This window comes from Armigeres subalbatus, chromosome 2, assembly GCF_024139115.2.
Source record: "Armigeres subalbatus isolate Guangzhou_Male chromosome 2, GZ_Asu_2, whole genome shotgun sequence".
In the NCBI taxonomy this organism is placed as follows: Eukaryota; Metazoa; Arthropoda; class Insecta; order Diptera; family Culicidae; genus Armigeres; species Armigeres subalbatus.
The window spans coordinates 346,445,231-346,460,252 of NC_085140.1; the positions used below are offsets into that span (position 1 = coordinate 346,445,231).

General features: G+C 46.0%; 1 protein-coding gene across 4 annotated transcripts in view; it reads right to left on the bottom strand.

Moving 5' to 3' along the window:
- The window catches only part of LOC134212898 (trissin receptor), a 529,260-nt gene that overhangs the window by 290,685 nt on the left and 223,553 nt on the right, over window positions 1-15,022 (bottom strand). For all 4 annotated transcript variants that reach the window (XR_009979373.1, XM_062691200.1, XM_062691202.1 and 1 more), the window contains one exon: window positions 1,932-2,076. Coding sequence is in view for 3 of the 4 variants with exons in the window: in XM_062691200.1 (XP_062547184.1) it covers window positions 1,932-2,076 (145 nt within the window). In the remaining variant the exon portion in view is untranslated. The remainder of the gene's footprint in view (window positions 1-1,931; window positions 2,077-15,022) is intronic.

A 15,022-nucleotide genomic window follows, 5' to 3' on the forward strand; every position in this document is an offset into this window, starting at 1 on the left:
TTTGCATCTACACGTTGAAATTGTTCGGTATTCTTGTTTATATTGGTGAAAACATCGAAAAGCTTAAGGGGTGCATTTTTGACCGTTCTCACATACACTTTCTTGTTTGGACTCGTGCGTAGTGCAAACAGCACAGAATAGAATTTAATCAGCAGCGGCACAACGCCTTGAAAGTGTAGTAGCCTAGCTGCTGATTATACTGATTTTTTTAGTTTTAAGCTCTAACTTGTTGGAGAATTTTTCACAAATTTCTTCACATTATCAAATGAACATTATCCTCCGAAATACGATCATACGTTGTAAAATTATTGTGAAAAAAGAAATTTGGGAGACTAGAAAATATAGTCAAAAGAAGTAGTAGTCAAAGGTTCCAAAAATTAATCTTCTTTTCAAAAGAACGATCGCGTTAAACCGTGGATAATTGAATGAGTAGAAATCTAACGACTTACAATGCCAAGCAAATAAATCAAGCGGATTCCGGTACCAAAATGACGATATTTCTTCATTGCATAATGCTGATACCGCAAATTTTCACCGCCAGTACCTTATGTGCTCTGTTAAATCATAGCTCATTTGCCGTTCAAAGTGATGTAATCACAAAGAAATGATTAATCTGTTACGCAACACGTCAAAACGCTTGAAACGATTTTACTTCCGATAAATTGCTCGTTTCTAAGTGATTGAAAGAAAACCACCACATGAAAATTAGAAGTTTACCCACGAAAATTTGCTAATTGAAAGTTTTGAGTTAAACTTTTGCATTCCGCCTGTACACAATGTCTGATTTGTTTTTATTTTATTGATGAGTCAATTTCACTTCCGTTGATGAATTCAACCCACATTACATTACAACGCAAAATGAAATTGTTTCGCAGAAAATTTGCGTCTGATGTGAGTTCCACCATTACATCAGACCAAATAGGTTTTACTTTTTTAATGGGCTGTTCCACGGAAAAGGCCCCCTTCTGGCATGAGAAAACATAAAATTGCTGTTAATAGAATAAGCATGTTTAAATGTTGATCCGCACATAAAACTCTGCATCGAAATTCTCTTTACGATTAAGACTACTGGATCGAAAAAGGTGCGACATGTAATAAAAAGATCATTAGCTGTTGGCTTTGCTTTTTAAATTTTGAACTTCTTTTGAAAGGATAGTTCAATCACGTTCAATGATTGTGTCAGAGTTTGACTTATTTGTCAACAAATAATTACTGAAGCTGAGTTTTCAAATGAGTTGTATACTAGTATACAGGAACTGTATGTTTCTACAACTTTCGGTAAGATACACTTAATTGTACTAAATGATTGAAATTCATTATCACACGCCATTGTGATGGTGTTAAAAAGCTAGTTTCTGGAATGAGATATTTGCAAACTAGATAAACTCTGGCTAAATAATTGGAGTGAAATTTGCGCTTATGAACCCTTCATTATATTTATTCTAAGCAGCGCTGGATAATATTACAAAGAATGCTTATTGGTTTGGGTTGATCACTCCAATGATTAGGATGTTAATATGCTCACAGCTCAAAGTATAATAAACAAACTAATTGATAACTTTCCTCGACTCGATCTGGTCTAATCCATAACTGGAATCAAGTTCTTTACCATCATCTCCAGTTAACATATGTATACTTGTTACGTGTCACAAACTCGCTTAACCAGTCCCATGTGCACTGAGGTTTGGGAATGGCACAATCCTCTACCTAAAATATTCATGAGGTACATTCTAACAAACCAGAAAAGGAAACAACTCCACAAAAGTTAGCTAATCAGATTATTCCACAGAATTAATCCCATAAACGAAAGTTATGCGTTCCTAACTGAGTGATGTGAAGGCGGTTTATTTTCGCTTTCTCTCGTCATCCACTGCGGGCCACGAGGGCCGGATTACCCTAACCAACCATATGCCGCTCGTCATTCGACTCACCTTTCGATCAAGTAGATGGTCAAGTTCTGCATGACGCAAAACACCCCGACGCACAGGTCGGCCACGGCCAGGTTCGCCAGGAAAAAGTTCGTTATCGAACGGAGCCTCCGCGAGAGTGTCACCACCAGAATCACAAGCAGGTTACCTAAAACATTTGGGCGGGTGGAGAGAAAAAAAGAGAAAAGGAAAAGTTGTGAAAAATGTGAGGCAGTTTCCGGGGTCGGCTAATAGAATGTGAAACATCTGCGGAAGATGCCGTTTTGAATATTTTGCGCTGGTTTCATCTAATAGATTGCCTTTTGATGCCCAGATGGTTGCGTATTTTATTATTTTTCACAGTTCGCAACGCGTCTAACGATAAGGTAGACGGACACGTAGAGAGTTTTACAAGGAATACTAATGGCATCACAAAAGATTCGTATCTGGTGAAAAATTGTTTTGCAGATATATTTCCACGTTTATGACAGCTATCATTCTTTAGTTTTATTTTTCGCCTTTCTTGTTTACTAGAAATGGACTTGTACGCGCACTTATGATAGAATATCCGGATGGTCAAGTGTGACAGAAAAATTTACTTCTTAATGATGTAGGGGAGAAGACGGCTTTGGCAGGTTTTGTTCTATTATTGGCAGGCGGGTTTTTGTCGACCGAATTTTATAAAATTTGGCCACAATATTCTTTGATATGCAAAGAATGTCAATGTCAATGTCAGGCCAAATTTGAGCATAATCAGTCATAAAAAACCCCCCTGACAATAATAGAACAAAACCTGCCAAAGCCGTCATTCCCCCTAGCTTCAAAGGAAGTAATATTTTCTCAGATTGATAAATTGCGATAATGTTTGTGTATGTATGTGCATCTAACCAACATTGCACATTGGTCCAGGTAGCAGACACAATGGTAATAAGTATTTCATGCCGAAAATAGCAGAGATAGAAAAAACTTGTTCTACAAAGTTGTTCCTAACAGTAAGGGGCTTATTGGGGTTTTCATAAAAGTTAGGGTGGGCCACATTTAAAAATAAAAATAAAAAATAAAACATTTTTATTTGCAGACATACGGGTACACAGTGGTTAAGTTTTAGCTCAGCCAGTTTCCAAGAATGTTGCCAAAAAAAATATTTCTCTAGCTCTTAAATTGACCGATTTAGAGCAATGTTTGGAGCGTTGTTTGGATTCTGGATGGCAGGTTGATGCAGCATATATGGATCTGAAAGCCGCTTTCGATACTGTGGACCAGGAAATTCTGTTTGCTAAGCTGATGTTACTCGGCGTCTCATCAACGGCTACCGATTGGTTTAGGTCATATTTGCAGAATCGTTCGATGCGTGTGAAAATTGGCACGTCAGAATCAGAAGTTTTCGCAAACAAATCGGGAGTACCTCAAGGCAGCAATCTGGGCCCGCTACTGTTCTCGATCTTTATTAATGATATTTTCATGCTGTTGTCACAAGGCTGCCGCCTCTTCTATGCAGACGATTCAAAAATCTATTACGTTATAAAAAAACTTGACAGACTGCAACGAACTGCAAAATACGTTGTATATTTTTGCGGACTGGTGCTCAAGAAATCTCATGGACTTAAGTATTGAAAAATGCAACATCATTTCATATCACCGGAAAAACGCACCAATCATCTTCGACTATGTCCTGTCTGGACGATCGCTCACTCGCGTTCAGCACATTAAGGATCTTGGCGTTATCCTGGATAGCGGACTTACATACAGACCTCACTACGATGACATTGTAGCCCGAGCTAATCGTCAATTAGGTTTTATTTTCAAAATTGCCGGTGAATTCCGTGATCCGTTATGCTTTAGATCACTGTACTGTTCCCTTGTGCGATCAATACTGGAATCATCCGCTGTTGTTTGGTGCCCTTTCCAGACCACATGGATTGCTAGGATCGAAGCCGTTCAACGGAAGTTTCTAAGATACGCTCTTCGATCCCTAAGGTGGCGTGATCCGACGAACTTGCTACCGTACGAGGAGCGGTGCCGGTTGATTAGCATCGAACCACTAGAGTTTAGACGGATCGCCGCTCAAGCTACGTTTGCTGGGAAGCTGCTCACGGGTCACATCGATTGTCCAGCACTACTGTCGCAGTTAAATCTATATGCACCTGAAAGACCTCTTCGTCAACGTCTATTTTGCCTTCTAGAACCACAGACTAGCAACTATGCACTACACGAACCAATTCGATTCATCAGTCGCCGCTTCAACGAATTCTTCGATATTTTTGACTTTAATTCATCAGTTGACGTGTTTCGTCATCGGTTACTAGACTTTTTCCGTACCGCTGACCGTAACCAATTAGTTTAACTAATATTCATTTAGACATTCATTGTCAGTTGAATTATTTTAATAAATAAACAATAAACAATACCAGGCGACAATATTATTTACTATACAGAGAACTCACTTCCACGAAGCCTGCGGCCTCTTCCGGGTTCTCTACTAAATATTATCTTTGCTTGACGTTCTTCCGGCATACGAACAACGTAAACAGCTCACCGTAGTCTGCCGTATAAGCTTAACAATATCCAGCCCTTTATATACCTGGTACAATTCGTGATTCATGCGACGCCGCCAGATACCGTTCTCTTGTTTACCACCGAGTATTGTCCGCAGCATCTTACGCTCAAACACTCCGAAGGCTCTCCAATCAGCCTCCTTCAACGTCCATGTTTCATGGCCGTATAAAGCCACCGGAAGAATCAGAGTAGTATACACCGCGTGTTTTGTTTTCGTTTGCATACTACGGGACTTAAGCTGGTTACGAAGTCCGTAATAAGCCCTATTTGCAGCTGCAATATGCCTTTTCACCTCGCGGGTAACATCATTATCGCACGTCACTAATGTTCCAAGATACACAAATTCTTCCACCACTTCAATTCTTTCACCATCCAGCACCATTTCACTACCACCACCACTAATGAACCCACGTTGATTGTCAGCGACCATATACTTCGTTTTGCTGGTATTGATCGTGAGTCCAATCCTCGCTGTCTCCCTCTTAAAAGGCACAAAAGCCTCTTCCACGGCACGGCGATCAATTCCGATAATATCGATATCGTCCGCAAATCTCAGGAGCATATGCGATCTTGTGATAATGGTACTGCTTCTTTGCACACCAGCTCTCCTAATCGCTCCCTCGAGCGCTATATTGAACAGTAAATTCGAGAGTACATCACCCTGCTTTAATCCATCTAAGGTAACAAATGACGTCGATATTTCATCCGCAACCCTTATTCTTGATTTCGATCCGTCCAACGTTATATGAATCAGCCGTATCAGCTTCGCCGGAAAACCATGTTCAAGCATAATCTGCCATAATTCATTCAGTTTCACTGAATCGTACGCCGCCTTGAAATCAATAAACAGATGATGTGTCTGCAAGTTGTACTCGCGAAATTTATCAAGGATTTGTCTCAGGGTAAACATTTGATCCATCACTGATCGGCCCTCACGAAAACCTGGTTGGTATTCGCCGACGAAGAACTCTTCAAGCGGTCTCAATAATAATTTTGTACGCCGAATTAAGGAGGGTTATTCCTCGATAATTGGCGCACTCCAGTCTGTGCCCTTTTTTAAAGAGAGGGCAAATGAGGCCGTCCAACTAGCTAGCAGGCATTTCCTCGTCTACCCATATTTTCGACATAATATGGTGCAGAACTTCATGAAGCTGCTCACTGCCATGTTTGAGAAGTTCAGCCGGGAGCTGGTCCTTCCCCGCAGCATTATTGTTTTTAAGCTCTTTAATAGCTTTTTTAACCTCATCTAGTGTAGGTGACTTCACAGCTTGTCCATCGTCGCCAATATTTATTCTGTTCACCGATGCACCGTCACTTCCACTATTCAACAAAGTCTCGAAGTGTTGCTTCCACCTGTCAGCCACTTCGGTTTTATCTGTCAGCAAATTTCCTTGTTGGTAGTTGCACATGACGGGAGATGGCGCTGTCTTTCTTCGCACGCCATTGACAGACTCATAAAACCTCCGCATATCGTTCTGCTCCATTTTTTCCTGCGCCTCACTAATAACTTGTTCTTCGTACTCTTTTTTCTTCCTGCGGTGGGTTCGTTTTTCGGCTGCTCTTGCTTCCTTGTACCGATCTCTATTCGATCGGGTACCCGACACCAACATCCGGCTTCTGGCAACGTTCTTCTCGTCTGTCACTCTCTGACACTCCACATCGAAAACAACCCGTCCTGGGTCGCCTCTATGCAGTGCCTACCACTTCTCGTGCTGTTGTGCTCGCCGCTCCATAGATTGACTCCCATAGATCGTTGATGTTGTCGCTAACGTTGATTGCACTTATCCGTTCGTCGAGCTTCTGGCCGATACTCCCTCCCTTACTGACAACGAGGTAGTGATCAGAGTCAATGTTCGTACCTCTGAATGTCCGCACATCGATAACATCCGTGAAATGGCGCCCATCCACCAGAACATGGTCTGTCTTGCTGCAAGTTTCACCATTTGGGTGTCTCCAGGTGTGCTTACGGATATTCTTTCGTGCAAAGTAGGTGCTACTGATGGCCATCCCTCTGGCAGCAGCGAAATTTTTCTAGCCGTAGGCCGTTGACATTGGCAGCGAAGTGAAGTCTCTCCCTACCAATAATGGGACGAAAAAAGTCCTCTCTACCGACCTGAGCGTTAGCGTCTCCGATAACAATTTTCACATCATGCTTTGGGCACTCTCCATAGGCTTTATCAAGACATTCATAAAACGTGTCCTTCACGTCGTCGGATTTATCGTTTGTCGGTTGAAGGTTGAATTTTTATCACTATTCCATTTACTTCCGCTATAATCACTTTGTATCAACAGATACGTATTTCGTTTTCTATTTGATTCAAAGAACCCAATGATCAAATAGCGAAAGGATCGATAAAGTGCGAGAAACTTTGGTGATAAGCAGATTGAAACGGAAGCAGATTGAAGCTTTGCCAGAAACAACAGTTGTAGGTTCTATAAAACGATCAACAACATGCGCAAGAAAAGCGCTCCGGCGCCAGTCATGATCAATGACAGCTCCGGAATCTGTTGACTGCTTGGTGGAAGAAGCACTTGATGAACGGACAATCGGACAGATAGGGCACAAACAGATTCAAGATTGAAGATGATGGACAAGCAGTGGAACCACCAATGCAACGCAAGACAAAGTGAAAAGGCTGTTCGAGAGCTAAAGAATGGCAAGGCCGCTGGGAAGGGCGGAATTCCGGCTGAACCTCTAAAAGTTGGAAGTGACTGGCTGTACGAAAAAAATCCTTCAAGTGATTGAAATGGTTTAGGAGGGGAAGAAATGCCTTCGAACTTGGTAGATGGCCACATATGTTCTATCAACAAGAAATGGTACAGACTCGATTTTGCTAATTATCGAGGTATAACACTCCTTAATATCACCTCTTCCTGATTCCATCGCATGTATAGGCTTTCAGAGCACGACATCTAGCAAGGATCGAGGATTCCTAGTGAAATCTATTACAGTTGGTCCACTTCGGCACACGTCTTTTACTATTACCCCGTTAAGCGTGAAGGAAAGTCTCGTTCAGCCTAGACCTTCGCACAGGGAGGCAATTTGCGCGCGTAAAAGCAATAACATGGGTTTCCGGCAAAGCTTATTAAGCTGATTCGTGCGACACTGGTTGGATCCAAATCGAGCGTCAGAATATATGGTGAGACATCTGATTTGTTCGTCACGTTAGATTAATTGAAGCAGGGCGATGTGCTTAAGTCAAAACTAAGTACTTGGTGGCTAGCAGAGAACGTGGCAGTCCAAACGGTGTTAGTCTCGAGGTGAAAATGGATGGGATGCGATTTGAGATTGTCGATGAATTTATTTATCTTGGAACACTCGTCACATGTGATAATGACGTTGGCGTACCGTCAGGGTTTGAATCCAAAGGAGAATGAGAAAATCTCTCACTTATCATGTCTGTATACACTCTCGATATTTAGCATACCGTGAGAGAAGTTTTTCGTTAGCTGTTACGATAATGAACAGATTCGGGGGGCTTCAACCCATGATAAATTTCTTTTAAAAAGCCCCAATTGCGGGGGGCACCGGTTCTGGAGATGCATTTCAACTTGTTTTACACAGCTGGGCGAAAAAAATATGGTCCCAATATATAACGAGCGAGAACAAAGCGTTTTATCAATCCCTCAAGGTGGGGGCCGCCTATCCGAATCAGTTTTTTTCCAACTTGTATACAAGTGCGATAGTTTTGTTTTCATGGCTTGTTATGATTCGAAGAGAATTCTGCCTCTCTTCTATCGTTGTTCGTTATCCATTGAGAGCGATTTGTTGCAAACCCTGCGTAACGTAATGAAGGATCGAAACGTCGGCGATGAAATAAAATTGTCAACGCTATTATTCATGACTGATAGCCAATCCGAAAATCGAACTACAAAATTCACTGTCGTAATCCAACCGTAATGAAGAAGTGTTGCGGCTGCAACGAGGACTTTCTACGGTTTGCGTAGCCAGCTAAAGTGTCGCAGCTTACAGAAACTCTAGTATTCATCCAGTCGCTCTGTCATTGACGATAAAATATGCAGACAATGCTCGTAGTATTTGAGCGGAAAAAACTACGCTCAATTGGAGAATGGTGAATGGCGCAGACAAATGAATCACGAGTTGTAGCTTGTGTATAAAAATGCAGAAGGTTGATGAAATAGGGTAGAGAACCATTTGGGCAGCACCCCCTATTCCCGTCAGCAACGTTCATTATTCGAGCGCATTACAACCGAATTACTTGTTTTTTAGTACATGGTTAGTTTCTATCGATATCTAGTGATGTACAAACAATCAAGCAATTTGGTTGGAACGCGGTCGAGTTATTACCGTTGCGGACGGGAATAGGGAGTGCTGTCCAAATGGTCCCGCTCCCTACGCTGTACAAGAATGCTCATAAAATACGGCAGATTACATGTAGTGCGTATACTGGAATAGAGACCTGCAAAAGTGACGTCTAGCAGAGAACCTGGAATGTCGGCTCCGGGGTAGACTCCGCACTCGATGGCTGTGTGCAATCAAAGAAAATGTGAGGCCGGCGTGTAGGAAGACTGACGATTGGCAGCCCAATCGTCTCTGTAGGACAAAAGTCTATGTAGGACAAAAGTCAAAAGGACAAAAAGTCGAAAGTCAAAAGGTCGAAAAGACAAAAGGTCAAAGGGTCAAAAGGTCTAAAGGACAAAAGATCGAATAAAAAGCCGAGTCAAAAGGTCGAAAGGACGAAAGAACAAAAGATGTAAATTACGGCTGTAGGACAAATGGTCGAAGATCGAAAAGTCAAAGGGTCTAAAAGTCGAACAGTCAAAAGGTGAGATGGGTTAAAAGTGTTAATCAAACATTCTTTTGTGCATCTATGTTTATTTGTGTTTCAGCTGATAATATTTCATTGTTCAATTTTTCCTTCTTTTTGGGGTTCGTGGTCGTGCAACTGTGCAATTAGCGACGTCAACCGTCTCAGCGGTTCTCAACCTGGGGTACATGTATCCCTAGGGGTACCTTCGCTTGCCCCAGGGGGTACATCGGACAAAAATCCGTAATGGAGGACGTATTACAATTCCAATCCAAACTAATTTATAATGTTTTGATACTTGTATATTTTCTCTCTTTCCAAACTTTGTATAAAACTTGTAAATAATATGCATGGCGATCAATAAATCAAAGTCAATTGAATCATGCCTTCATAACCAGCATAGTGTATGAAGTGCTGCGGAACAAAAGATCAAAAGGAAAAAACGTCGGGTTAACAAATTAATAAAAAAATCGTTGATGCAATCAACCTAATCGAAACAAAATGTTGAATAATATGTTAAGGATACACAGCAAATAATTTTGAAAATTCAACGACGTGTAAAATTGCAGCTTATCCCATGAAACGAAATAACATTCGATATTCTATTAAATTTGATTGAATTTTACAAGCAAACACCGTTTAAATTTATTTCTATTTAAAAGAATAGTGAGATCGATTGAATGTTACGTTTATTTGTATGCTCTAAATATGTGCATGAAATTACATTTAAAATCACAACATATTTTTATCTGCGTATGCTTCTACTCTAGAGTCTAAAGGTTCGGAAGCCTCCGTTTGAAAGGCATGAACACTTTTGTGTCGAATAGCTTGGTTGCCACGTTGCAAGGGAATTGGAAGCACTCTACGTTTCTCGGAAGCCTCTTCAAAGTAGCACGTAAGTATTGACAGTTAAAAATATGTTGTGGTTTTAAATGTATTTTCATGCACATATTTGGAGCATGCTAATAAGCGTAACAATCAACTGATCCTACTGTTCTTTTATATCGAAATTAATTTAAGCCTCCTTTCAAGAGGCTCGGAAGCCTCCTTTCAAGAGGCTCGGAAGCCTCCTTTCAAGAGGCTCGGAAGCCTCCTTTCAAGAGGCTCGGAAGCCTCCTTTCAAGAGGCTCGGAAGCCTCCTTTCAAGAGGCTCAGGAAGCCTCCTTTCAAGAGGCTCAGGCCTCCTTTCAAGAGGCTCAGGAAGCCTCCTTTCAAGAGGCTCAGGAAGCCTCCTTTCAAGAGGCTCAGGAAGCCTCCTTTCAAGAGGCTCAGAGCCTCCTTTCAAGAGGCCTGGAAGCCTCCTTTCAAGAGGCTCGGAAGCCTCCTTTCAAGAGGCTCCGGAAGCCTCCTTTCAAGAGGCTCAGAGCCTCCCTTTCAAGAGGCCCGGAAGCCTCCTTTCAAGAGGCTCAGGCCTCCTTTCAAGAGGCTCGGAAGCCTCCTTTCAAGAGGCTCGGAAGCCTCCTTTCAAGAGGCTCAGGAAGCCTCCTTTCAAGAGGCTCAGGCCTCCTTTCAAGAGGCTCAGAGCCTCCTTTCAAGAGCTCGGAAGCCTCCTTCAAGAGCTCGGAAGGCCTCCTTCCAAGAGGCTCAGAGCCTCCTTTCAAGAGGCTCAGAAGCCTCCTTTCCAAGAGCTCAGAAGCCTCCCTTTCAAGAAGGCTCAAGCCTCCTTTCCAAGAGGCTCAGAAGCCTCCTTTCAAGAGAGCTCAGAAGCCTCCTTTCAAGAGGCTCAGGCCTCCTTCAAGAGGCTCAGGAAGCCTCCTTTCAAGAGCTCAAGCCTCCTTTCAAGAGGCTCAAGCCTCCTTTCAAGAGGCTCAGAAGCCTCCTTTCAAGAGGCTCGGAAGCCTCCTTTCAAGAGGCTCCAAAGCCTCCTTACAAGAGGCTCGAAAGCCTCCTTTCAAGAGGCTCAGCCTCCCTTTCAAGAGGCTCAAGCCTCCTCCAAGAGGCTCGAAAGTCTCCTTCCAAGAGGCTCAGAAGCCTCCTTCCAAGAGGCTCAGAAGCCTCCTTCAAGAGGCTCGGAAGCCTCCTTCCAAGAGGCCCGGAAGCCTCCTTCCAAGAGGCTCTGGAAGCCTCCTTCCAAGAGGCTCAGCCTCCTTCCAGAGGCTCAAACCTCCTTCCAAGAGCTCGGAAGCCTCCTTCCAAGAGGCTCAGGAAGCCTCCTTCCAAGAGGCCTGGAAGCCTCCTTCCCAAGAGGCTCAGGCCTCCTTCCAAGAGGCTCAGAAGCCTCCTTCCAAGAGGCTCAAGCCTCCTTCCAAGAGGCTCAAGCCTCCTTCCAAGAGAGGCTCAGAGCCTCCTTCCAAGAGGCTCAGAGCCTCCTTCCAAGAGGCTCAGGAAGCCTCCTTCCAAGAGGCCTGGAAGCCTCCTTCCAAGAGGCTCAGGAAGCCTCCTTCCAAGAGGCTCAAGGCCTCCTTCCAAAGGCCTCCAATGGAAGCCTCCTTCAAGAGCTCAGCCTCCTTCCAAGAGGCCTGGAAGCCTCCTTCCAAGAGGCTCAGGAAGCCTCCTTCCAAGAGGCTGGAAGCCTCCTTCCAAGAGGCTCAGGAAGCCTCCTCCAAGAGGCCTCGGAAGCCTCCTTCCAAGAGGCTCGGAAGCCTCCTTCCAAGCGGCTCGGAAGCGTCCGTCCGAGAGGCCGTGAAGCCTCCTTCCGAGAGGCTCAGAGCCTCCTTCCAAGAGGCTCCAAGCCTCCTTCCAAGAGGCTCAGGAAGCCTCCTTCCAAGAGGCTCAGAAGCCTCCTTCCAAGAGGCTCTGGAAGCCTCCTTCAAGAGGCTCGGAAGCCTCCTTCCAAGAGGCTCGGAAGCCCTTCCAAGAGCTCGGAAGCCTCCTTCCAAGAGGCTCAAAGCCTCCTTCCAAGAGGCTCAGTAGCCTCCTTCCAAGAGGCTCCAGCCTCCTTCCAAGAGGCTCAGAAGCCTCCTTCCAAGAGGCTCCGGAAGCCTCCTTCCAAGAGGCTCAAGCCTCCTTCCAAGAGGCTCAAGCCTCCTTCCAAGAGGCTCAGGAAGCCTCCTTCCAAGAGGCTCAGGAAGCCTCCTTCCAAGAGGCTCAGGCCTCCTTCCAAGAGGCTCAGAAGCCTCCTTCCAAGAGGCTCAGGAAGCCTCCTTCAAGAGGCTCAGAAGCCTCCTTCCAGAGGCTCAGGCCTCCTTCCAAGAGGCTCAGAAGCCTCCTCCAAGAGGCTCGGAAGCCTCCTTCCAAGAGGCCTGGAAGCCTCCTTCCAAGAGGCTGGAAGCCTCCTTCCAAGAGGCTCAGGAAGCCTCCTTCCAAGAGGCTCGGAAGCCTCCTTCCAAGAGGCTCAGAGCCTCCTTCCAAGAGGCCTGGAAGCCTCCTCCAAGAGGCTCAGAAGCCTCCTTCCAAGAGGCTCCAGCCTCCTTCAAGAGGCTCAGGAAGCCTCCTTCCAAGAGGCTCAGGCCTCCTTTCCAAGAGGCTCAGAAGCCTCCTTTCAAGAGGCTCAGGCCTCCTTTCAAGAGGCTCAGAAGCCTCCTTTCAAGAGGCTCAGGAAGCCTCCTTTCAAGAGGCTCAGAGCCTCCTTCAAGAGGCTCAAGCCTCCTTTCAAGAGGCTCCAGAAGCCTCCTTTCAAGAGGCTCGGAAGCCTCCTTTCAAGAGGCTCAGGCCTCCTTTCAAGAGGCTCGGAAGCCTCCTTTCAAGAGGCTCAGGAAGCCTCCTTTCAAGAGGCTCCAGCCTCCTTTCAAGAGGCCTGGAAGCCTCCTTTCAAGAGGCTCAGAGCCTCCTTTCAAGAGGCTCCAGAAGCCTCCTTTCAAGAGGCTCAGAAGCCTCCTTTCAAGAGGCTCAAAGCCTCCTTCAAGAGGCTGGAAGCCTCCTTCAAGAGGCTCCAGAGCCTCCTTTCAAGAGGCTCAAGCCTCCTTTCAAGAGGCTCAGGAAGGCTCCTTTCAAGAGGCCCGGAAGCCTCCTTTCAGAAACTCCAGGAAGCCTCCTTTCAAGAGGCTCGAAGCCTCCTTTCAAGAGGCCTCAGGAAGCCTCCTTTCAAGAGGCTCAGAGCCTCCTTTCAAGAGGCTCGGAAGCCTCCTTTCCAAGAGGCTCAGAAGCCTCCTTTCAAGAGGCTCAGAGCCTCCTCAAGAGGCTCAGAAGCCTCCTTTCAAGAGGCTCAGAAGCCTCCTTTCAAGAGGCTCAGCCTCCTTTCAAGAGGCCTCAGAAGCCTCCTTTCAAGAGGCTCAGAAGCCTCCTTTCAAGAGGCCTGGAAGCCTCCTTCAAGAGGCCTCAGAAGCCTCCTTTCAAGAGGCCCGGAAGCCTCCTTTCAAGAGGCCTGGAAGCCTCCTTTCAAGAGCTCTGGAAGCCTCCTTTCAAGAGGCTCAGGAAGCCTCCTTTCAAGAGGCTCAAGCCTCCTTTCAAGAGGCCTGGAAGCCTCCTTTCAAGAGGCTCAGGAAGCCTCCTTTCAAGAGGCTCAAGCCTCCTTTCAGAGGCTCAGGCCTCCTTTCAAGAGGCTCAAGCCTCCTTTCAAGAGGCAGGCCTGAAGCCTCCTTTCAAGAGGCTCAGGCCTCCTTTCAAGAGGCTCAAGCCTCCCAGGAAGCCTCCTTTCAAGAGGCTCAGAAGCCTCCTTTCAAGAGGCTCTGGAAGCCTCCTTTCAAGAGGCTCAAGCCTCCTTTCAAGAGGCTCAGGAAGCCTCCTTTCAAGAGGCCTGGAAGCCTCCTTTCAAGAGGCTCAGGAAGCCTCCTTTCAAGAGGCTCAGGAAAGCCTTCCTTTCAAGAGGCCTGGAAGCCTCCTTTCAAGAGGCTCAGGCCTCCTTTCAAGAGGCTCGGAAGCCTCCTTTCAAGAGGCTCAGAAGCCTCCTTCAAGAGGCCTGGAAGCCCCCTTCAAGAGGCTCCCAGCCTCCTTCAGAGGCTCAAGCCTCCTTTCAAGAGGCCTGGAAGCCTCCTTTCAAGAGGCTCGAAGCCTCCTTTCAAGAGGCCTCGACAGCCTCCTTTCAAGAGGCTCGACAGCCTCCTTTCAAGAGGCTCGGAAGCCTCCTTTCAAGAGGCCTGGAAGCCTCCTTTCAAGAGGCTCAGAAGCCTCCTTTCAAGAGGCCCGGAAGCCTCCCTTTCAAGAGGCTCAAGCCTCCTTTCAAGAGGCTCAGAGCCTCCTTTCAAGAGCTCAGGAAGCCTCCTTTCAAGAGGCCTGGAAGCCTCCTTTCAAGAGGCCTGGAAGCCTCCTTTCAAGAGGCTCAGAGCCTCCTTTCAAGAGGCTCAAGCCTCCTTTCAAGAGGCTCAGAAGCCTCCTTTCAAGAGGCTCAGCCTCCTTTCAAGAGGCTCAGAAGCCTCCTTTCAAGAGGCTCAGCCTCCTTTCAAGAGGCTCAGAAGCCTCCTTTCAAGAGCTCTGGAAGCCTCCTTTCAAGAGGCTCAAGCCTCCTTTCAAGAGGCTCAGAAGCCTCCTTTCAAGAGGCTCAGAAGCCTCCTTTCAAGAGGCTCGGAAGCCTCCTTTCAAGAGGCCTGGAAGCCTCCTTTCAAGAGGCTCAAGCCTCCTTCAAGAGGCCTGGAAGCCTCCTTTCAAGAGGCTCAGAAGCCTCCTTTCAAGAGGCTCAGCCTCCTTTCAAGAGGCTCAAGAGCCTCCTCCTTCAAGAGGCTCGGAAGCCTCCTTTCAAGAGGCTCAGAAGCCTCCTTTCAAGAGGCTCGAAGCCTCCTTTCAAGAGGCTCGGAAGCCTCCTTTCAAGAGGCCTGGAAGCCTCCTTCAAGAGGCTCAGAAGCCTCCTTCTGAGGCTCCGGAAGCCTCCTTCCAAGAGGCTCAAGCCTCCTCCAAGAGGCCTGGAAGCCTCAGCCTCCTTCAAGAGGCTCAGAGCCTCCTTCAAGAGGCTCGAAGCCTCCTTCAAGAGGCTCAGGA